Below are 22,786 nucleotides of genomic sequence, written 5' to 3' on the forward strand. Positions count from 1 at the left end.
TACCTTAAAGAATGTATTATGAAAAGCAATGTGGTTACTACTTTATTAGGACTTCCACAGAAAGTCTGAACTTAAAATAAAACTGTCACATGTGACACATATGTAACTTAAAAATTGATGAGTGGATAACACAGAAGTGCGTGTTTATATTAGTGGTTTTCTTTCAGTCAACCACATCAGCTATAAAAGTGAAATGAGGAAGGAACAGGCTATTCTTTCTGTTTAAGTGGTTGCTCAATAGCAAGATTGACATGGTAATGATTAACACCACGTATCATACTGAAACTGAGTGTTCAGTGGACATTATGACCTGCAGTTTATCCACAGCTGATAACTGTATGCCAGTGCAAATACTTATTTACAAAAATAACTACTTACGACTGCTAGATGTAACACAACTTTTAATTCCCACACACGCGCACACATACACACACACACACACATTCCTAACCGTACAATTTATTTTAAGAAATTATATTATTGCTCATTAAATTAGGATCTTTCAAGTCTAGATCCTCATCTAAACAAATATTTACATATTTCACAGTGAATTTGGTACATTTGGTTAAAGAATAATGCAAAGAATTTCTTTAAACCCTGTTAATAATCATTTTGTCAAAACAAATGTAACTCTGAAGGGAACAAACAGAAACACAAAGTCATGTTGATAAAAAATGTGAATAGGATAATGAGATTAAGGCAAGGTACAGGCAATGTTGATTTGGTACAGCCCAAAAAATCTGGGCTTTGACATCCATATCACATAACTATGAAATGGTATCCAAAAAGGAGAAGGAGTGCAATGTCCAAGCTTCACTTTAATGCTCAAGGTTGAGCCTATTCCTTGCTAATATCTTCTGGAGAGATGTTCTGGTAGGATGAGGACTGGAAAAAGGTCTTTCTCAGACCAAACAAGTGCAACGGTAACAAGTCTCATGAGGACAGGAATGTCAGGGGGACGAAGTGGACGGGCGGGACGAGAAATGTGCGGTCGACCAGTAAGGTGAGAGCTCAGATCAGTCCTGCCTCTGGGGCACGCAGCCTTCCATCTCCAGAACCTCGGGCCATCCCTCAAATTTGTTGGTATCTGCGCTGTTCTTTATATGCTGAGGAGGTGAAAACAACACACACACACACACACACACACACACACACACACACACACACACACACACACACACATTGTGTTTGATGGAAACCAAATAGCATTCCTTGTTAATATGACTCAATAGATACAGTATCCTGGTCAGACAAGCCCACGAGGCAGGGTGACCTTCCTGTGAATTCAGCAGATGAAGAGGTTATAACAGAAAGAATATACTATACTGCCCAACAACTGACTTGAGCAGGGTGTTTAGTGCCATGACAAGCACATAAATGATTAGTGACTCATAAGTGTTGTCTTTCCTTGGTTTTAAAGGCTATGTTACAGTAAAGTGATGTCATTTTCTGAACTGTTCTACCTCTTGTATTATTTGCCTTTACCCACTTCGTCATTATGTCCACATTACTGATGATTATTGATGAGGATCTCTATCTTCTAGTTCTGGAAGTACAAGATGTTCACATTTCCAGAAACAAGAAACAAAAAAAGGCTGAAGTCTCATCTGTGGTTGAGTTTACTTGCTCCGCACCAAACAAAAAAAAAAGATTTATCAGTGTTTTATTTTTGGTCCAGTTCAAGTTCACACGGTCTCACTACAAGCAAATCAAAATTTGTAAAAATGAAGTAAGATAGTTGTTTTTTTGTTCTGCCAAAATGGCATCAGCAACATTTTGATAATGGAAAACACACCATAATTCCTTTGAGTTGACCAAACATGTTAGATGTGAACGCTTTAGGGCTCGATTAATCGATTAGTTGTTTGGTCTATAAATTTTTATATATATATATATATATATATATATATATATATATATATATTCCGAAAGCCAAGATGACAACCTCAAATATCTTCTTTTGTCACAACCAAGTATAAAGTTCAGTAGTTTGAGCTGATGTCAGGGTGAGAAGAAAATGACAGAAATGTCAATTTTGGAGTGAGTTGTTCCCTTATGGCACCTACAGACTGTGAGATTTCAGCAATCTTATAAGTTTGATGAATGTAGATGGTACAATGATCACACCTGCTGAATTGTAAGAAATGACACAAGTCAATATACAAGAAAACATAGAAAACGTCATCCGCATCCATCATCCATCTGCGGCACTAAAGTAGTAAACAATGAAGTTGAGCAAGAATCAAAGTTTCCATGTTACGTCTTTCTTGGCAAAGTCATGATAACAGCTGGAAGACACATCATATAAACAAGGCTTCTGCTGCCACAACTCAACAAGATTTTCTTTTTTACTGGAATCCCAAACATTTCGTTTTGCTCGTTTTACCACTGTCATTAGGTTTAGTGCTAGTGTCACATTGATCAGTGCGTCATTTCATGCTACATTCCTATAAGTTGATTAGTAGACGTAAGACATATCGCCACGTTTCTTTCTACTTTCATCTGGGACAGCCCAAAATTGCATAGTGTATACCCGGCTTTAAAATGAAATGTTTACAGATGTATAAAGACAAGGAGACTGTTGATGTTTTCCTCATCATTTTGTAAATATGGTGTATTACTTTTTTAAAGGGAGCAGATATAAACATGTGTCATTGAGGTTGTATTACCTGCTCAAATGGACTCTTGGTCTTGATGCCTTTCCCTCCAACAAAGATCCAGTTATCCCGGAAACCCAAATTGCTGATAGCTGTGCTACCCAAATCAGCAATTAGCTTCCTGGCTTCATCATTGAGTCTACAGAACGAAAGATGATAAGACATTTCATTTTATTTTATGGCCACACCAGCAACAAGTGAAGCAACACAGCCAAATTCAGAGACGACTTCACTGTGAGAACGTGCTTACTTTGTTGAGGGATCATCGAATGAGGCCATCATCACGACTGTCCCATCTTCAATTTCATTCAGGAATTTAATTAAGGGAGCAACCTCTACAGGGTGATACAGTTAACTGTTACACATGGGTTACACATGGTTAATTAAAAACAAAGAAAGTTCTTAAATATACTCACCTCCTGCCCACATATCAAAGAATTGTGTCCTGTTAAGTTCCCCCGTTCTTCCTGTGGGGGGAAATGTTTTATTACTTTATTAACTAATAGCAACATACACACAATTCATTTTAACTGCATTGAGCACAAAATCTTGGGTAGTAGTTCATTACCATGTACCATAGGTTTACCACTAGGAATGACTAATGTTTGTTTTTAAATAGATGTGGCAGTAAAGCCTTTGTGCCTGATATGAACAAACCTGTTCTTCAGGTAATAATATAGTCTATCAATTTGGAGTAGAGCCAACATTTGTCTCCTGTGCGAAGGCTTATCATTTGTCTTTTTCAATGGATCCATTCATTGTGGCACTGGTGAAACAATGCTGCAGTACTGTCTTTTTATCAGCAGCAGCTCATTTGTAAATTTACTGGACATCAGCTGATGAAGTTACCATTAACCAGGGCGATGTTGATTCCTCTCCCCACATTGTTCTTCACACCGCTCATTAATCTAAAACGAGACAATGAAAGTGGAGTCCATGAGGGTAGTTTTGACATGTGAGGCACAAGGAATAGAAGAAAAGACACTCCTTGATATGCAGTGAAGCAACAGGCAAATATTTAACCTTACAAAAGTTCCTGGACTCATGCATGCATGTGCACAACAATATGCCACCTTTACCAAACATTACTGCATGACTAGATGACTGTTTAAACTATTATGAAACATGTCAACAAAGCCAAACCAAAAAGCTAGTTCCGCATTTAGTGATTGAAAATGAAATCTATAAAATGTCAAAAATGGAGCTGCAACAATTACTCAATTAGTCTAGTACTAGCAAGTACGTTGATAAACAACGAATTTTTACTCACTTTTAAAAGAAAAAACACTAAAAATTTGCTGGTTGCAGCTTCTCGAATGTGAGGATTTGAATTTTATATGCATTGTATATGACAGTAAACCAAATTTGTTTGGGTTTTGGACTTTTCGTCACACAAACCAATATATTTAAAGATGTCACCATGGGCTCAAAAAAATTATCCAACAGCAGTTTTCATTATTTTCAGAAATAATCAATAGTTGCAGCCTCAGTCCAAAATTGCTTCTTTTGTAACAAACATTTAAAAAAATAGTCTAAAACCAAGATAGAACATTTCCAATTACAAAGAATAGAGAAAAGCAATAATTGCTGACAGCAGTGAATGTTTGCCATTCTTGCTTGATAAATGCCTTCATTGATTAATCGTTTATGAATATAGCAATCAAAGTAATCAATTTCAGCACTTCAATCACCACTTTTCCCACCATAGAAGGCAGCTGCAGTACAATTTTATTTGAAATTTTTGAAGTGAGAGCTGCTGAGCTATGAAATAAGGCTCAGAGAAAATAACCTTCCCTTGTTTTAAAAGGCTTTACGGCTCTCTTAATGAGTTGCTATGACAACCACGCATTTGTGGAAATCTATACTGTTTCAGTGAGCTCAATTAACATGTTGTTCTACTGTATATAAAAAGCATTTTAATTTAAACAAAGCACCAGCTGAGGTGTGCTGCTAACAAAAACAACTGATGACATCCACTGATCCCAGTGCCTGAAGATAATACACACATAATAAACATGTTCACATAACAGGTCTGTGTAGTAACATCTCGGCTTGCCAAACTGTGTCTCCTTTACTGGAAGCAGTTTGGGTTTTGGTCTACTGTAAACCAGTAAGCCCAAAACGCTCAACAGTATAAGAAGTTTTTCTGAGAGTTTGAAGACGTCAATCCTCTTACAATTTGTCCTCCAGGCAGATTCTGGGCCCCACTACGCTGGCTGCTCCACTCGTCATTTTGAAGGCAAAGTGTCCAACAGGACATGCCTTGGAAAGCCCACACTTGTGCCTGACTGGCTTAGTTGCTGTGAATAGAAAAGTCAGTTTACACATCAACGAAAAGGATGCACAGTATCAGGTAACAAGGAGCCAAACCACATATACACACAAACAGGTGCAGACATGGAACAAAAAGCTATTGCTCGATTTAAACTAATACAACAGGAATCTATTTTCATCCTAAATGCCAAGCTAGAGCTTAGATTAACACACACTAAAATCTGTCCACAGCTTTTCTATCATCTAGTTGCAAAAAAAAAGTTTGTTTTTACCATTCAAGTGTTGTCTAGTATTGACAGATGGAAAGAAAATAGGTAAGTGCGTCGATATAGATCAGTCATTGACAAAAAACAAAGCAATAAGATGAAATGTGAATAGTTTGAGCATACTTACAGCCTTCATCCTCTGGCAAAGATTTTCCTATAAACAAAAAGAACATTATGTTATGTTTCTGTTATGTGAACGAAACCTTCAGGCCGCAAAAAGGCTAGACTTAGTGTCACTACCACAAATACTGACTCAAAAACACTAAACAACCGGGTGTCTTGTTGCGTCCTTTATAAATGATACTCTCTTTCACTTCCTCTCCATATCTGCTAAAGGCACTTTCTGAAGCTGTAATTAATGAGATTCATACTTGCTTGTACTCACCAATCACATTGCTCAGTTTAAAATCCATATTTATCTCCAGCAGTTGAAAAGCCAGAAAGACAGCTAGGAGGAATGCAAAGATGAGCGCTGCCAACTTCAATATACCTGAAAAAAGTTTAAAATAAAAATTAAAAAAAATCAGACAATGACAGGTAGATAAAAGCGTCAGTTAAAACCAAATGATGTTAATATCATTTGGATTAGATTAACATTACACAAAGGTTCCTCGTGGTCTTACAAACTATTAACGTGTAACTTAAATGTAACAATATAGCAATAAAGGCGTTTACTCACCGCCAGCCCTGACCATCTTAGCGAGCCTCCAGCCACTTTTCCACAGCTAACACCTGTACTGGTCAGAAATACAACCAATTTATGAGTTTACATCCGCTTCATTTATGTTTGCGGAGAGTAGAGGTGTGATGCGCAACGGCTAACGATACATTACATGTAAAAATGAACTATGTCAACGTTAACTTTAGCCAATATTACAGCTACTTGCTCACAGCTGAAATGAGCGATATTGCTAGCTACCACTAAAAGTTTGTCGGATATTTTAGCGTCACTGAATGAGTTATTACAAGACGGTATGCCAAATGATGCATTAACCTAATTTAAGGTGACTGTGTGATGCAGTGCATAGCTTGGAAGCTACATTTTCTATCCTAAAATGTAACATTTAATGTTAAAATTAACGCTACGTTGTTTCGTCTGCTGTGTTAACTTCCTCACCTCTGCCAAGGCTTGCTAACTGACACCGAAATAAGTCAAGCGGAAGCTCAATAATGCTAATATTTGTATGTAGCGTTAAAATAAACGCCCTGCATGAATTTTTACACCTTGCTCTTACCTGTTCAACAGCCAATGTAACCACAAATCCGCTGTTGTGGAGTATGATAGGCTAAACTGTTAGTAGTGAAGCAAGTGGTGACAGATGAACTGGTTAGAGGAGAGGGACACAGACAGAGGTCCCACTCTGTCGAAGAAACCGAAGACGGACTAGCGGGCAGACCTGAGCAGCCATGTGGGCGGAAGTAAAGTATTTATTGAAGTATTTATGATTTATTTTGGCTTTTTGTATTATAATTATAATAATAATAGTAGTATAATTAAAGTACTGTGCAATACATATATATGTGTGTGTGTGTCTGTGTGTGTGTGTGTTAATTAATAATTAAAAATAATTAACACTAATCTTCTCTAGCTTCAGAAAGGACATGATATCTCTGAGCCACCACGTATCTTTATTTTCAACCAAGAACATAAACCAACCAACATCTGGCACATAAAAAAGAAAAAGGTTTTATTTATTGTTTTTGTAATAAAACTAAGCAGAATCCAATAAACAAATTATACAAATAATCTAATCTCAACAAAATATCACATTCATAAAGAGCAGATAATGAGCCACAAACAAACATAACAAAGTAAAAAATAAATGACAACAAAATTCCCTTTACAAGGTCTTATTCATTTAGTAGGCTAGTAACATAAAGGTAAATAAATAACATTAATAAAAATAAATAATAGAAGGGGTTATTTTAGATTGTAGTTAGTTGGTAACGCATTCAATTTTTGAGCCTGGGTATTATTTTTAAGTTTTAGTATATGATGACAGTTCAGTTAAAGGGGTGATTTTGTAAATTTGCATTGGTGTATACTTATAGTATACCAATAAAAATAAATTATTAATAATGAATCTTTTAGGAATTATGGGAGATGGTGAATTTTTAGCTCTTTTAATCAATCAAATATTACATTTAATTAATCACAGTAACACAGCAACATGGGTGTCTCCTGCTAATTTAGCAATAAAGTTACATTATTAGCATCATTAATGGCTGTTGCTATGCAGAATACTCCCCCAGGGCCAAGCTGTTGAACCAAGTTCAGACATAGCATGTAATTTATGAACCACCTCTTTGGTAACCCACATGTGTACATTATGTTCCACACTGAAGTATAGCAAGAGTTCTGACAGTATTATTTTTTTGAGAGTGGGATATCTTTTCAATTGGCCTTATTTGAGATCTTTGTTCTGTCATTCTACTTCCTACTCTTTCTTCTTCTCTGCTCGATTTGAAGCAGGTGGAAGACGTTACAGCGCCGCCAGTGGCATCTAATGGACAGAAGCTTTAAAGCAAAGGTTTATTGTGCGTTTCATCTGCTCAGGGAATATTTTAAAATGTAACATCAACAGTATTGGCACAAAATAATAGGCAGCAGTATTTATTATTATCATTATTATTTCTTACAAATGCACATTTTCAGGATTGTCATGTTTGTTTTCACATTGAACAGAAGTAAAAATGTGATGCGAATAAAATCAAGAAAGTATTCACTGCCTTACACTATTGAAGTTAAAAAAAAATACTGTACAAATCAAAGACTGAACAAATTAAAGTAATGAAATGAAGTTGGCTCAATAAATAAAGACATTTAACCTTTTCATGCATGTCATTCAAAACCACAAAACCTGGCATGGAGGGTGCTCGCATTAAAATATCAGGTCCAACAAAACGTAATTGGCAGTCTTTTCAGCACGGCTCTGGTTTCAATCTAAAATGTGTGTGTCATCCAATAAGATCCTGTCAAAAAAAAGGATAAAAAAGTGTCATGATTACATGGGAGAATCACACCATCTGGAAGATTTTATGAGCTAAAAACAATACAAAACAATTTATAAGGTGATCTGAATGCTAGTTACTCTTACATCATCTGAGTCCTGCTGACATGCCGTGCCATTGCTGCTGGTTGCGCTTTCAAGATCAGCTGTGATGCAGTTGTCGTCATCCTGAATCTGGAGGTTGGAGAAACGATACACTGGTGTCCTGCAGAGGGAGACAAGAAACTATGGTCAGCTCATATGCTTCATGATGTTGTACATGCGTTACAGGCTTGTGTCTAGCTCACCTGTCTCTATAAACCACTCTCCTGACAGCAAGGATGGCGGAAATGATAGCTACCAGGACGATCACTCCTGCCCCTGTACACACCAGTATCAACACCAGCCTCTCTCGCTGGAAAATACATGCAGCAGCTGTTATCTTCCTAAAAACTTGAGCATGAACAATTGAAGGTGAAAACACACAAAGATTAGAACAGCAAACCTACTGACCGGTGTGTCAAAGTGTGTGACTGGAGACCTGGATCTGGCAGGTGGACCAGGGCTGGGTTTAACACCACAGGGTCTGATGACTGTCTGTTCTGCCATCTGAGGAGTGAATCCCCCCTCACACCTATCGCTCGGGACCTTACGGTACCTACAAACAGTGCACATAGTCAGTGAAGTGTGCAGGATGCATGTCTGCTCATTTTAAAAAGAAGTGACCATTACCCTGTTGTCAGGAGCTCATCTTCCTCTCCGTTCAGACAGATCTCCAAGGTTTTATTTGCAGAGCTGGGTTGTCTCACACACTCTGAAGTGTTCACGTGACGATAATAATCATAGTCACTGTTGAGAAGAACAGATAAGGTTTTTGCAAGGGGATATTATCGATGCTGTCTTAGTTGCAAAGACCAAAACATGTCCCCATGCAAGCTTGTGTTCTGAATAGTCTTGTTAAGAGGCCAACAGGTTTTACAATTTGATACGGTATCTGTGCAGCTCTTATAGTACGTCACAAAGAAATTGACCAACCATAAATAATCTTCTCTGGTGCACAGGCAGGGGCTTTGCTTCTTCCTCACCACATGGCCTCGACCATTTCTGCATACGGATTGTTTCTTTAGCCTCCTGTAAGTCTCCTTGACACCCAGGACACATCCATCTCTCTCTGAGTCTCCTCTGTCCGTTGAGTGAGCCAACCACTCTTCATAGTCCTCGTCATTACCTGAGGAATCAGATCATGACAATCATTGACAATCATTTCAAACAATGCACCCCTAATAGGTTTCTTCAATGGTTAACATACATATTTTCTATTAAAAGTGTTGCCACTGTCAGGGGTTTTGCTTTTGTTTCCTTTCCTCTCCACACAATTTTTCAAGAAATTCCTGGAGCTAACTCTTCAGCCCTGCAATGAGATGATACTAAATCCAAGTTCCCAAAACATTTACTGTAGGTGTTGCTAACAGTGCTGTAAAAACTGTGCTGTCATTTCACAACAAGGATTACTACTACAAACACAAAACAATATAACTGTTGCAAACCTGCAACAGCAAGACAGAGCAGGAGAAATATTAACGCTCCTGAGAACTTGGCTTCAAATCTTTTACTTTCTCTATAAGTAAGTAAATTAAAAAGTGAAACTAAAAGAACACTCACACTATTTACAACAACACACTATTTACTTAGAGTTTAACTCTCCAAAATCCAGCTAATCAGGACTATGTGGGTGTTGTTTGATCAGATTTGATTCACAGTGATCAAACAGCAAACCAACTGTTATCAGATTCTGAGGGCAGATCCCATGACTAACAGTAACACGCTGGTTGAGAGAAATAAGTTTTAAGAAAATGAAAGAAGAAAAGTCAAGGACCACAATACACGCAGAAGAGCAAAAAGCCAAAATATGACACAATAGTTTGCTACAATGGATGTTTTTTGGCTGAGTCATATGTCCAAAGTTCAAATGAGTCACATTTGATACATGAGTTTTTGAGAACTCCACATCATCAGTGGGAATTTTTTGTCTTTTTTTTGTGATTTTCCCCCTGAAAAACCTGATGTATAAAAAATCAGATAGATGCAGTTCCCAGATAATCCACCAGGGTGCAAAAGGTATGCAACAAAAGACCTACAATTGAGACCCATGTGTGGTTTTGCATGGATAATTTTGCCAGTTTTGAAAAAAAGTTAAGGTAAGAAAACATTAAAATTGTTACTGATATTTCAAAAGGAATACTTACTGGATTGATGCAACAAATAATTACTTAATATTTTGTAACTTATTAGATACAGCAGGTATATAAGGTAATTTATCTGTAAATCCATCAATTGTCATTTTATTGCATTTAATGCATTATGCATACCATAAAGCAACATACACTCTTTTGATGATTTAAGGAAACTAATTAAAGGTTTAAATGACATAATTAGATATATTTAGAGTATAAATTGAGATATTTGTAGCCTATATTGTATTTTTTATAAATGACGATGATCACGATGATCGATGACCAGTTGGATGTTGCCAAGGCTCACTTACTAATTATTGTCTTTTGCTCATTGATTTTCACTAAAAACTGACCAATTCAGAGAAGAAATACACAATAGATTATACCATTAGATGGTTTAAAAAAAAAGCACAGTGTTGAGGATGTCCTGAAGATGATTACGGATGGTGATTCAAGCGACATGGAGCAGTTAGGAGAAGATGATGACGATGAAGAGGAATGGACTCCTACTGCAGTGTGTACTGAGAGAAATTCAGATGGTAGTGATGAGGAAGACTTGCAAGATGAATGTGTCAGAAACATACAAGTTCATGGAAGGATGTCACCGTCTTGATAAGCTATCTGCACTTCACAAGTTCAACTTCAGACCCTGAAGATGGTAAATGCACATGTGGTGGCACATTGTCATGGTGGCAGTAATCAATGCATGGAACCTCTACAGAAGAGACCAGAAAAAACTGCAGCCCAGGCAGAAACCCATGGCCCTGTGAAGGTTTCAGGCTGCTGTTAGCACCTCACTTACAAGTGCATGAAAGGGCAAAATCAAGTGTGGCAGACCACTATCTTCTCCAGAAGCAACACCTCCCCACAAAAGGCCAACCTCTAGTGTGAAACCTGATGTGAGAAAGCATGACTGACCATTTCTCAATGTGGGCAACCCAACAGAGATGCAAGCACTGCACAAGCAACTACTGCGGGAAATGTCCAGTCCATCTTTGTCTGAACAAGGGCAGAAATTGTTTTCATGCTTACCACAATGCAAAATAAAGAGGTTGTGAAACAAACAATGGACCAAAAAATGAACCAAACCAACTGAGAGGTTCCTCTTTCACCCTGTCAGTCCTGTCGTTGGGTAATGTCATTGCTGCATGATGAAGCTTCAGTGTAGCAGCTACGGAATATGTATCTCATTGTCGTACATATCGAAAAAATGTTCTTTTCTAAGAGTTTAAGGGGTTAAAAAATTATGCGTTCTGTATGTTTTTGTTACGGATGTATCAAATATGATACAAAACAAAATTCATATACGCAAAGAGTTTTTTTTTCAAAATTTTTTTTTTTTTTAGTTTGTCAGAGTGTCCAGTAAACTCCCCATTCTCAAAGAATCAGAATTTTCTGGCAATTGTTTGATGATTCAGGCTTTAGAAATGAAAAAAGAGGAACATGGTGCCAAAGTTAAGAAGTGAAGTTCCTGTAAACCTCTCTGGAGAAAAAGCACATGTTAGCAGACAGTATTACTGTATCTTGACTCACACTCTCTGGTAATAAGGCTCTGGAAGTCAATGGTGACAGCCACCCACATGGGCTGGCCATCTTCCTCGGGCCGGAAGCCCCACACACTGACATTCATGGCCTTGGTGCCCGGTTCGGAATCCAGGCCTGCAAAGAAGAAGGGCTGTTCAGTAAAGTTGTAGAACTTCCAGCACTGGCCCTCATCTGTGGAAAACCTGGTGACAAGAAATAACAGGATACATCACATAGTGAATAGGACAGAACACTTTATTTGAAGAAAACTGCAACAAATATAGGTATAGCTGCTATTATATAAGTGTTTTACTGTGTATGAAGTATAAAGATATCTGTTCAGTACTTTATAGTCTTGACTTGTCCTTCACGCTGGGCCTCCACAGCCACAATGAGACCTCCAGAGTCCAATATGCTGTAGTGGTGAGGACCCCTCAATGTCCCCCTCCAGTTATAACCCCCGTCTGAGGAAACAAACACATCTGGATTCTGTGACGATGACAGAGAATCACCCACAGTACCTGGAGGAGAGGAGAGGAAAGTACGCCACGTGTTTAAATTTTGGCCTCGTTTGTTCTATATAACCAAAGGTCTTGTGCTGAAATAAATGTGGGTAAAATGCTCTATAATTACCATGAGCGATAACCAGACCGATAGCAGTTGGCTCAGACAGAGGAAGCATGGGAACGATTCGGTTGTTGCGACTGTGTTCCCCGTGAATATGAAGGTTGCACTAATGAAAAACAGACACATAGTAATGATTCGCTGAACAATAACTAACTCGAAGAATGTAATGTCCAATGCCAATTTTTTTTTTTTCTACATGTCACACACATTTTTTACTTTCTCTCCACACTCCACATTCTCAGGTTTGTTAAGTTGACTCCACGTTCCTCCTCTATTGAAGGAAATCACAGATCTTATACGGCCATCTGTAACAAAAGAACATTGTTAAAACCATAATTCACATTATTCTTGTGCTGTAACTTTAATTAAGTAAAGAAAGGTGAGGTGTCTATTAACATAGATATTCTATGTTTTTCCTTTTGTTAACAACTCACATGAAAAGACCCAATCAATTGATCCTACTAAGTATTGTCTGTTTAGCCAAAGTCTTATACTTTATAGCTATTTCTCTGTGCAATATAGCTCCATTGATGTCCAAAAACAATTAAAAACACATCAAATGAGCTACACCTTTTTCAATGAATAACATGCTTCTTCATTTTCATGAACACACACAGTATAGTCACTGTCTTGCTGCTGTTAATTCTGAATAACATATTAATCCACTGCAAAAAAATAGTCTCCAACAAATGCAGTTTAGTCTTGTTTGAGTATTGTTTGCTAAAAGCTACAGAGTCCAGCTGCTTTAAGAGATTACTGAACTTAAAACTATGTCACCTTGTTTATATAAATGAATATAGGGATAAATGGGCTTGGGGCTGTGTGCCAAAGACAGGCTTGGGAAGTTGAAAAGTATTGAGAGACAGACTAATGCAGTGTTGATTTAGTTTAAGAACAATATAAATAACATCATCTTCATCCTGTCAGCACAGCACTGTGCTAACAGGAGATTAATACTAATATATCAGCTTGTAGCTCAGCTTTATTAATGTGTCAAAAGGACATTACTTGAGCTCCATAAGAACTATGTTAAAGCAGAATAGAAAAATCCACTGTGGACTATATACATTCATATTGCGCCAAAGTGCGTTTCATTGACCCAGTCACACACCGGTGGCAGGAAACTACCATGCAAGGCACTGATCAACTTGGGATTCTTGTTCAAGGCCATGATATGTGCCTGTTGCAGTTTTATACAGGTCATTGTGAGCACAATAAAAAAACTCAATATACACCAAGTGCATCAGATAAAAATGTGCCAAAATTGTTACAATATAGGCCATCCAAAAACGTGTACAATGTGTGGAAATATTCAGTAGATGGATGGCAAGACACAGCAGTGGAAAACCCTACCCTCATCTAGTTTGTTAGTGAGGTAGACTCCTCTCAGTGAAGTAATGTTGGTGAAATCGCTCTTCCTCTGTCCATCAAACAGGTGGCGCTCCAGTGATTTGGAGAACAAGATACCACGGTCATCTGACGTGTACATGGTTCCAAAGAAGGTGTCTGGGTTAAAACACAAGGCAACAGGAAGAAACAGTAACTGTGAGTGCTCAGTATAGTTGCTGTATTAACTCACAGTCCAGATGATTGGTTGTGTCTCTTTCCGTTGTTAGTTGGTATATTTCAAAATTAAGATTTCATTTCTAGTTTCTGGTGCAAACAGGATGAGGTTACGTCATCCAAATTCCTTGTTCAGTATACATTTATGTTTGTTTTCATACTTCTAGTTGAGAAACCAAAAATAAGGGAAGTGATTTGTTCTTTCCTTTTGACCTTTCCATCATGGTATCACCTGCCAGTTACACAATCTATAAAAGTTTTACTTGCAATGCAGTAGAACTGCAACAATCAGCAGATTAATCACTTATTTGCCAACTATTTTGATAATCATTTCATCATTTTGAGTTTTTATGTCAAAATTATCTGATTCCAGCTTCTCAGATGTGAATATTTCCTGGTTTATTAAGTCTTCTATGCTAAAGTATACTAAACTAAATATCTTTGGGTTGTGGACTGCTGGTCTGAACAAAAGAAGACATTTGAGGACGTTACCTACAGTGATCAACATTTTTCACCATTTTCTGACATTCTATAGACCAGTTAACCAATCAATTAAATGAGAAAACAATCAACACATTAATTCATAATGAAAATAATCATTAATTGTACCCCTGCAATCCAGCCAAACCAAGCCAAGTTGTAAAATTGTAGAGTAGACGCTCTTCATGATGGTCTTTTGTTTACTGTAGTTGAATGTAGTGATGACAGTCCTGTATGTGTAGCACTTTAAACTATCTCCACTTGGGAACAGGTAATGCCACTCTGCCCTTTTAAAACTAACATAACAAAGGTAAATCATCATCCATCTGTTAACCGTGTAAGGCTCACACACGTGTCAGTTAAAGCCATGAAGGACGTGCTCAGCTGAGGAAGGTGTTGGTTTGAGTGTGTCTGTTTATGTGTGCGTGCTTGTGTTACACCCTGATCCAAAAATATGTTCGTCAGCTTTTGCAGTGTAACCTAAATCTCCCTCCCTCCAGCCAACAAAAGATAAAGCCCCTCTACCCCATATCTCCCCTATTTATCTAAACAGCACAAAAGTCCCATCACCTTACCCTTACAGGATTAACTGGAGCACCAGCCAGGAAAAAAAAAGGTTATAATAACGTGAGAGGAAACAGAAATGGACATTACTGAGAAAGAGAGTGGGAATGAGACCATAAGGGGGAGGGAGAAAGAGAGACATAGAGAAAGAAGAACAAAGACCAGGCAGCTGTACTTACATGCACAAACACTCACTAGGTATGATTTGTCAGCAACAGAGAGAACTTGTGAAACCAGTCCGGTCATTACCGTTGAGCTTTTCCATTACAACAAAAGGGGCTGAGAGAGCTATAAATTCAGTCATGTTGTGCTCACAACATTTGCAAATATGTGTCAAGCATGTTTTTTAAGGTAGGTTTTTTTTTGTAGGTGTGAGCCTGTGTGTGTGTGTCTCCTGAGTGGAAAATATGGACAAAGGGAGTGGTATAAACTGTCTGTGTGTTGTTTTTTTGTATGTGTTTTTTGTGTTTTGGTCAGTTACCTCCTGGATTGTCCACATGCATGAAGAGCATATCCTCATCTCCATCCAGGATAGAGTAAAACTGCAGAAACACACACACATAACAAAGGAGACAGAACACATGTTGGTGAGAAAATCATGATTTGCGACAAAAGGGAAAGTATTGTTATGACTAATTTAATCTTTGCCATAAACCTTGTCTAATCATCGTGAGAGAGAGAGAGAGTGTGTGTGTTGTTTGTGCTGTCAGCAAGATGTCGGGAGCGTGAATGTGTGTTCGTGCGTCTGTAGGTGTGTGGGTGGCTATTTCACCAGACTGACAAATGTGTGTTCAGTCGGTGTTGTAAAAGGAAATGTTGCCATTTAGTGTCTCAACCATCACAAAATGTTTCTGCAACTTAAGTATTTGGTGGAAGAGCTTAAAAACTTCCCCCAACTGGGTCTGACTCAAAATGTGACATGAGATAATAATAATATCTGCTCATTTCCTGTGTTAGAACAGGGTATCGTTTTCACATTTTCCATACAAATGTGGTTTGTTGTTTTTTTTGTTTCGTTTTTACTGAAGGAAATATGAAGTTCTGAAATGTTTAATGTCTAAACACAAGCACCTGCACAGAACTTTGCCAAGATAAAATCGTCTAAAATTGGCAGAAATTTGAGTAAAATAAGGAACTTTCTGATCAAGAATAAGTAAGCAAGATTACAAATCAAACCAGACATTTGATGCCAGCTTTCAGTACTTGTCAGTTGTCAATACTCTACGCTAGGTACACATTTCAATCGCTACCAAAAAATTGATAATCATATCAATTTTGTTATTATAACCAATACAAAAATACAAAAATCTACAAAAATAATGTCTCTTTCTCACCTGCTCAGTGGAGGCAGAAGGGAGCAGTGCTTTACTGAAGGTGTCTCCTTGGTCTGATGAGAAATACATGACACGGGGGGATCTCTGGAAGCAAACATCACTGCATAAATACTCACACTAATTTATGTACAGAATGAGCATTGTGTTGCTATTGCATCAAGTTCTCATGTTAAAGTATTAGTGTCATTTGGATACAAAATATAACGGGTGCAATTTTATCTTGAGAGCTGTTTTGTCTGTATGTTTATGTGTGAAGAGGATGATTTGTGTGACATCTCACCGTATCTTCCATCACAGAGAAGAAGAGAAAGGCTCCGATGTAGCCAAAACTGTAGATGTCCTCGTGGATTATGGTGAAGGTCTTACCCAAATCCTTTGTCCTCTTCAGCTGTAAATCTCCCCTCTCCTCTGCTTCAACTACAGCGACAAGAGGCAAGACTCAGTGACACGAATATTAGTGGGCTTAATTGAAAATTCATGACACTCAACTCGAGTACCTTGACAGAACAAAATATCTTGCAACTTGTTTTGCAATTTTTTTCCTCTGATTTGATTCCATTTTAGCCCTACATCTTGACATACATTCAAACATAATAGCTGTTGTTGACCTACTTCATGAAAATGAGTCATCACATTGGCTTGTGGTTGATGAGCCATGAATCATGGCTACTCTCTTAAGAAAGATAACACTTGTAGTCTCCCACACCATTCTTAAAGGGCAAGAAGTGGGAATTTACGGAGCAGGAATCCGCTGGATAACACTGTGAATGGTGGTGACACAGCGAGCAGCAGCATTTTAAATCAACAAAAGGTTTCTGAAAATTAGGTACAACAGGTTCTAATTTTTGTTTATTCCATGTGCAATAACACACGTCATACCATAAACTTCCTCTCAGTTCCTTACATAGCCTTTCATTCTCTCCTAACCTTTTACTGTTTTTTTATTGCATTGTGTGTAGTGTAATTACACTTTTTAGTGTTTCCTCTTGTTTGATTATTTTTTTATGATTGTTTTTTTTAATGTTTTTATGAAGATTTGCTGCAAAGAATTTTTCTTAGGGGACAATAAAAACACTAGATGAACTGAAAACCACCATGATCATTTTTAATGGTGTTTTGGATAAGATGAGAGTAGATCAGATTTCATTTTAATGTAAGAAGTTTCTGAAGTTTGTCTTGCATCACAACGTGTTTCACATGACATTCAGCAAAACAACATTACAAACATTTCTGTTAGTATTTATCTGGGATTTGAGGTACATGTGGGGTTGCTTTCTTTAATAAAACACCAAAGAGTGTTCTTTTTTAAGCTTTTTGGTACTCTGAAAGTGCATTTTGTACAGCCTCTCACCTGTGTCTACTTGACTGCAGCTGAAGAACAAATCAATGCCACTCCCCCTAATGGAAAGAGGAAGTTAAAAAACATTACACCAAAAATGTCCATGACTTTTTTCTTCTCCAGAACCCAACATACACAACATATTCAAAGCAATTTGCCTTACATTTAAGTACAATTACGATTTTTTTTTCATTTACGTATTTGCAAAGTCTACAATATTATTGGTGAACAAAATATGGCTCCTCTAACATGTGGTTTCTTTGAGGCACACTGGGGGTTTTTGTGTTTGGTGTGTGTGTTTATTCTCACCAGGAGAAAGAATGCACTCCGTCATGAACTTTTGTCCACTTAGCACCAAAGTCCAGAGAAAGCCACAGACTGCCCTGCAAATCAGAGAGCAAAAGGGGAATGTTTACCTTTACTTTAAGGTGTGTGCTTGGTGTGTGTGTGTGTGTGTGCTAAGCGTAGTCGATCAAGTAAATTTGTGTTCGAGTACAACCTGTAGCCCAGAATATTACACACCTTAAAAAGCAGAATAAACAGTGCGAGAGACGGGCAGGGAGGTGACAATTAAAAGACTAAAAAAGAAAGCTGTCAGCTGTGTGACTCACATCAATGCTGAGGGCCACAAGGTAATCAGGGTTGAGGAAGTGGTACGTGATTGGTTGAGCCAGGTGGAAGGGCAGCTGAATAAATTTAAAGGTCGCACCGGCATCCGTGGAGGTGAAAATGATCCCTCCTGGATGGTCAACCACTGGTATGTCAGCTGTCAGTATCACCTGAAATCAATTAAAAACGAAGTTGAGATGGTGAGATGGTGATTGAGAGGGTGGTGACAGGTTGCTACAAACAAATTAAAGTGAAGAAAACATCAAAATCACAATGTTAATTGAGGAATATTTAGTTGAAAGAAAACAGTTTATAAAGGAGCAAAAGGTGTTTTTGGAGGGAGCTTTTGTTTTTAGCAATGCAGAATTCCTGGCAACAGAAATCAACTTGCATGTCAGAGATCTTTTATATTTTGTAACACTGATCTTGCCCTAAACATTAGCTTCCCAAAGTTCATAAATATACATGTCTGAAAGAGGAAATAAGATAGAAAAAGAGAAGGAAGAAAAATCTAATTTTTTGTCATCATCATCCTCCCATTCTCCTCAATCTGAGCTGAAACTGTTCTTTAAAAAGTACAACAATCAGAGACTGAGATAATGAGATTTCAGCTCTTCTATATAAGATTTCACTGTATGATGTTGTTATTGGTGCTAAAGTGTGTATATGTATAAGTCTGAATAAATGACACTGTGAGGTTTGACTGCGGTGCTGTTACGCAACTGAGCAATATGTAAGATGTCTTCACACTTTTGTGAGGCAACATCACACCCTACTCCCTGTGTAAGAAGATGAAACACAGTTCCCCAAAAGGAAGTCTAACAGCTAACTCAGTACAGACACTCATAAAAAAAAAAGCTTGGTGTCCCATCTTGTCAACAGATGCCAAACCATAAACTTACAGAGCTCCCTGGTCCCACGCTGACTCCAAACTCCTCCCTTATGAAGGTGTTATTGATGCGGTGGGAGATGTCATGGAAGGACTTTCCATAATCCGTACTGATGGGAAAGGAAAGAAAGGTCATGCTTAGACTGCATGAGTTCTGCACAGAGCGGGATGGATGTGCTGTTAATGTTACACTGCAATTTCTTATCAGATACTAACTCACCTTCGGTAAAGTCGTGACGAGCCTCCATCGTAGAAAGATTCAATCGGAGCACTAATTGTTGACAGCACCAGGACTACCTAGGAAGTGCAACAACATGGTTAAGCCTTTACCATGTGTGTAATAAGGAAATAAGACAATTGTGATGTTAATTTAAGACATACTTCAGTATTTTTTTAAGTATGGAAGAAGCTTCTGGTAGGCTGTTAAATTATATATTCCAAATCTATATTTTTACAAAAGTTAAAATAATTTTATGCTTAAAAGGTGAAGTTGAAATAATGAAACATGCATGCTATGCCTCAGATTAGGCAAAAAACATATAAAGTCTGTACATTCATGGATGTTTCTGAGTCAAACTTTAAGGTAATTCAAAAGAGACAAGGAGAAACCATGATGTGTGAATGAGGATGATCTGATGGGTGCTATACTGCACTATGATACTCACTCCTGTACCATCGCCCACCCATGTGAGAATTACATAGGAGCCATCATCACCATTAAAACCTGTCTATAAGAGAGAGAGAAAGAGACACACACACATATATGACCACATCACCTATCAAGTCAAAAAACAAATAATTCTCCACCTGTTAATCTAGTGGTAATAAGGTCATTTGGTCCCACAATCAGGCTGAAAGCAGTTTTGGGGTCACATAATTCATCTACTTTATATTATTTTCCTATAAACATCTGGCCTTATATATCCTGAAACTGTGCAAAAAAAGATAACAGATACTGATAGGAAAAATGACAAGTTTCACGTTTCAAAAAACTCAGGACTGCAAGATTCAAAAGATCAGATATCTTGTTTGATGGATATTTTTCCTGCCTACTCACTATACAGAACAATGCAGAACAATGTCACATTACTCAAACACACCTCACCTCATGTGTATTGTCATCCAGAACCTTGTGCTCGGCTGGGGTCAGGGAGAGCCGGCAGGAGGTGAAAGGATGACCGTGAGAAGGTTTAAAGGCGCCTGAGGAGGTGCTGGCGTCCCTCCTGGAACGTGTGCGCACTTGGCCCTGGCTCTCATCCTGCTGAGTGCGGCGGAAAGTCACCGTCCTCCCCCCGCGGCTTCTTCCATCTCTGCCCCATGCTACAGAACAATAAAGAAGGATGCACATCCCACTGAGGACCACAAGTCTCCAGATCATATCCAATGCGAAAAAAAGGTGGAACCACGCTGTAAATATGAGTACCAGTGACCGTGATGCTTGCCGATACTGACTGGGTTATTAGTGCTGCGCTCTAAAGGCAAGTGGGGGGTGGGAAGTGCTTGGACGGGTCATTAACATAAAAAGTGCTGTGTGAAGTGCTGCGTCCTCCGCCAACAGGTGTTTCTGCCCGCATCCAGGTGACCTGGGCTGCTGGGAGATCTGCATTTCAAGTGTATTTGATGGAAACGCACCTGTGGCCACCTGCAACCAATGCAAGGGGGAAAAAATGTGGGATTAAGAGTGACTTATTTTTACAATTGGGAGAATTGTGAGGCTATTCATTTACGATGCGTTCATGTGCCATCAAAAATGTAGGGATTATGAGCAGGCAGAAAAAAAAATGTAATCGTAATAGTCGGAACTGGGAAATTCTCGCACACCTCTGAAAGCAGGAATAAGCCTGAATGCAGCATAGCAGAACATTTTTTGTCTCTGATTTCATTTGTAGTGGGCGAAACTGAACGCAAGAGGACGGCATGCGTTGCAGTGCTGCCAGCTAGGTGAACATCTCACTCTCAGGTGCGCTTTTACGCACGAACAACTTATGATTTTTATCACTACACTACAGTTTCTGTTTCTTTCAAAGCAATATCTGAAAGTAAATCAAGCATCTATTTTATCTTAGGTATCAACAGAGAGCGATATGGACTGTGCCACTGATCAAACACAGTGGTTTTTGCTGTGGGCTGATCCGGCAAAGATGTGACAGTTTACTTTTTCCTACATGTTGAGTTAATTCCTTTTTACTCTAACAGTTGCTCAGATATGAGTAGCCTAATAATATATACTATGTTAGATATAAATTCACACAAAACATTTTTAATTGTCTTTCTCACAGTGTAGAGGAGGATGAAGAGACTCACCTCAGATTTCTGTTTTCGACTCTTCAAAGTCCTTCATGTTGATACTTTGCATTTTACATTTTACATTTTAATTTTGTCCAGATGTTTAATTGCTGGAACAATAAATGGGAATACACATACTATGTAGAGAAAGAAGGAAAACCACACGCATAGTGAGAAAATGTCAGATTAGCCAAGCAGGAAACTGCTACTAGGCTATTGTACTTGAAGCAGGGCAACACATCAAAACATTAAACGGTTTGGCCTCGCAATAACTCACCCCCGATGACTATTGTTGTGTGAGAGTGTGTACGTGCAGATGCCACTGTCACTGGAAACAACGCCAATGAGAGGGCTTTCAAAGAAGCCGACAGACTCCCTGGCACCGTTTATGAGGTTTATAACTCAACCATAATTGTGTCAGAATCACTATCGTTTCGATATTGTATTGTGTGTCACAGCTGAGCTTTTACTCACCACTGCTAAATGTTAATGATTCATTCAGAGACCAGGATGATTCAGAGTAGATAGTTCAGCATGACTATTTTGCGTGTTGTGTGTGTTTGTACATGTGTCTCATCTACCTTAAAAATTTACTGTAAGTGTAGTTTTCGCTTTAATTTTGCTCTGTTTTGGTCCTGACAAATTCTTGAGGAAATATGTGGATCTGATAAGAGTGGTAAGACTGGATCAAAGAGTGACCTCACCATAAAATAAAAAAACAGTTAGCTAGAAAGGAATAAGTTACTCCTTAGTTCCTCAGAGTTCAGTGACGATTCTCTGAGGCCACATTTGAGCAACCTCACATTACACATCCAGCAGTCATTTGGTTTATTGTCAATGCTCATAGACCAAGTAATGTCTGTAACTTCCTGGGTTCTGTTGCGCAACAAGCCCTTTAACAAGAAAACAATTTATTTGAATTGCTTCTTAGACTGTGATGGGACACAATGCTCTTGAGGGCTTGTAATTCCTTTTGAGACATGACGTGTGATGTTGATTGAATCAATACAAACTTGATAGGACTTGACTACTGTATGTTCTGCAAACCTGCTTTTAAGTGTCTAGTAGTGTTTAGTATGAAAGGACAAACAAATAAAGATAAAGGATAAAACAAGTGACAAATTGGTTACTTGTTTTATTTGAATCTTTT

General features: G+C 38.2%; 2 protein-coding genes across 3 annotated transcripts; both read right to left on the reverse strand.

The window, feature by feature from the left end:
- Positions 1 to 384: 384 nt before the first annotated feature.
- On the reverse strand, positions 385 to 6,545 carry fam3c (FAM3 metabolism regulating signaling molecule C). Of its 2 annotated transcripts, none has more exons than XM_044343558.1 (10): positions 6,433 to 6,545; positions 5,877 to 5,929; positions 5,583 to 5,687; positions 5,325 to 5,351; positions 4,834 to 4,957; positions 3,507 to 3,565; positions 3,074 to 3,124; positions 2,908 to 2,992; positions 2,670 to 2,796; positions 385 to 1,106 (listed from the first exon to the last, which is right to left on the reverse strand). In XM_044343558.1, exons 2-10 carry the CDS (start codon positions 5,890 to 5,892, stop codon positions 1,017 to 1,019), a joined length of 684 nt encoding a protein of 227 aa, XP_044199493.1. In that variant the 5' UTR covers positions 5,893 to 5,929; positions 6,433 to 6,545; the 3' UTR covers positions 385 to 1,016. The 2 variants fall into 2 exon arrangements, with proteins under 2 accessions (XP_044199493.1, XP_044199494.1); XM_044343559.1 differs by having other exon boundaries at positions 5,877 to 5,934.
- Positions 6,546 to 7,784: 1,239 nt separating this feature from the next.
- On the reverse strand, positions 7,785 to 20,935 carry si:dkey-159a18.1 (sortilin). Its single transcript, XM_044343557.1, has 21 exons — positions 20,456 to 20,935; positions 20,016 to 20,078; positions 19,571 to 19,647; positions 19,364 to 19,460; positions 18,464 to 18,631; positions 18,162 to 18,235; positions 17,865 to 17,911; positions 16,794 to 16,930; positions 16,514 to 16,597; positions 15,661 to 15,721; positions 13,926 to 14,078; positions 12,780 to 12,877; positions 12,579 to 12,678; positions 12,292 to 12,466; positions 11,955 to 12,148; positions 9,223 to 9,415; positions 8,920 to 9,036; positions 8,701 to 8,845; positions 8,496 to 8,602; positions 8,296 to 8,413; positions 7,785 to 8,170 (listed from the first exon to the last, which is right to left on the reverse strand). The coding sequence occupies exons 1-21, from the start codon at positions 20,726 to 20,728 to the stop codon at positions 8,156 to 8,158; spliced, it is 2,496 nt and encodes an 831-aa protein (XP_044199492.1). The 5' UTR covers positions 20,729 to 20,935; the 3' UTR covers positions 7,785 to 8,155.
- Between the last annotated feature and the right edge of the window lie 1,851 nt (positions 20,936 to 22,786).

Source organism: Thunnus albacares, chromosome 23, assembly GCF_914725855.1.
Source record: "Thunnus albacares chromosome 23, fThuAlb1.1, whole genome shotgun sequence".
NCBI lineage: Eukaryota > Metazoa > Chordata > Actinopteri > Scombriformes > Scombridae > Thunnus > Thunnus albacares.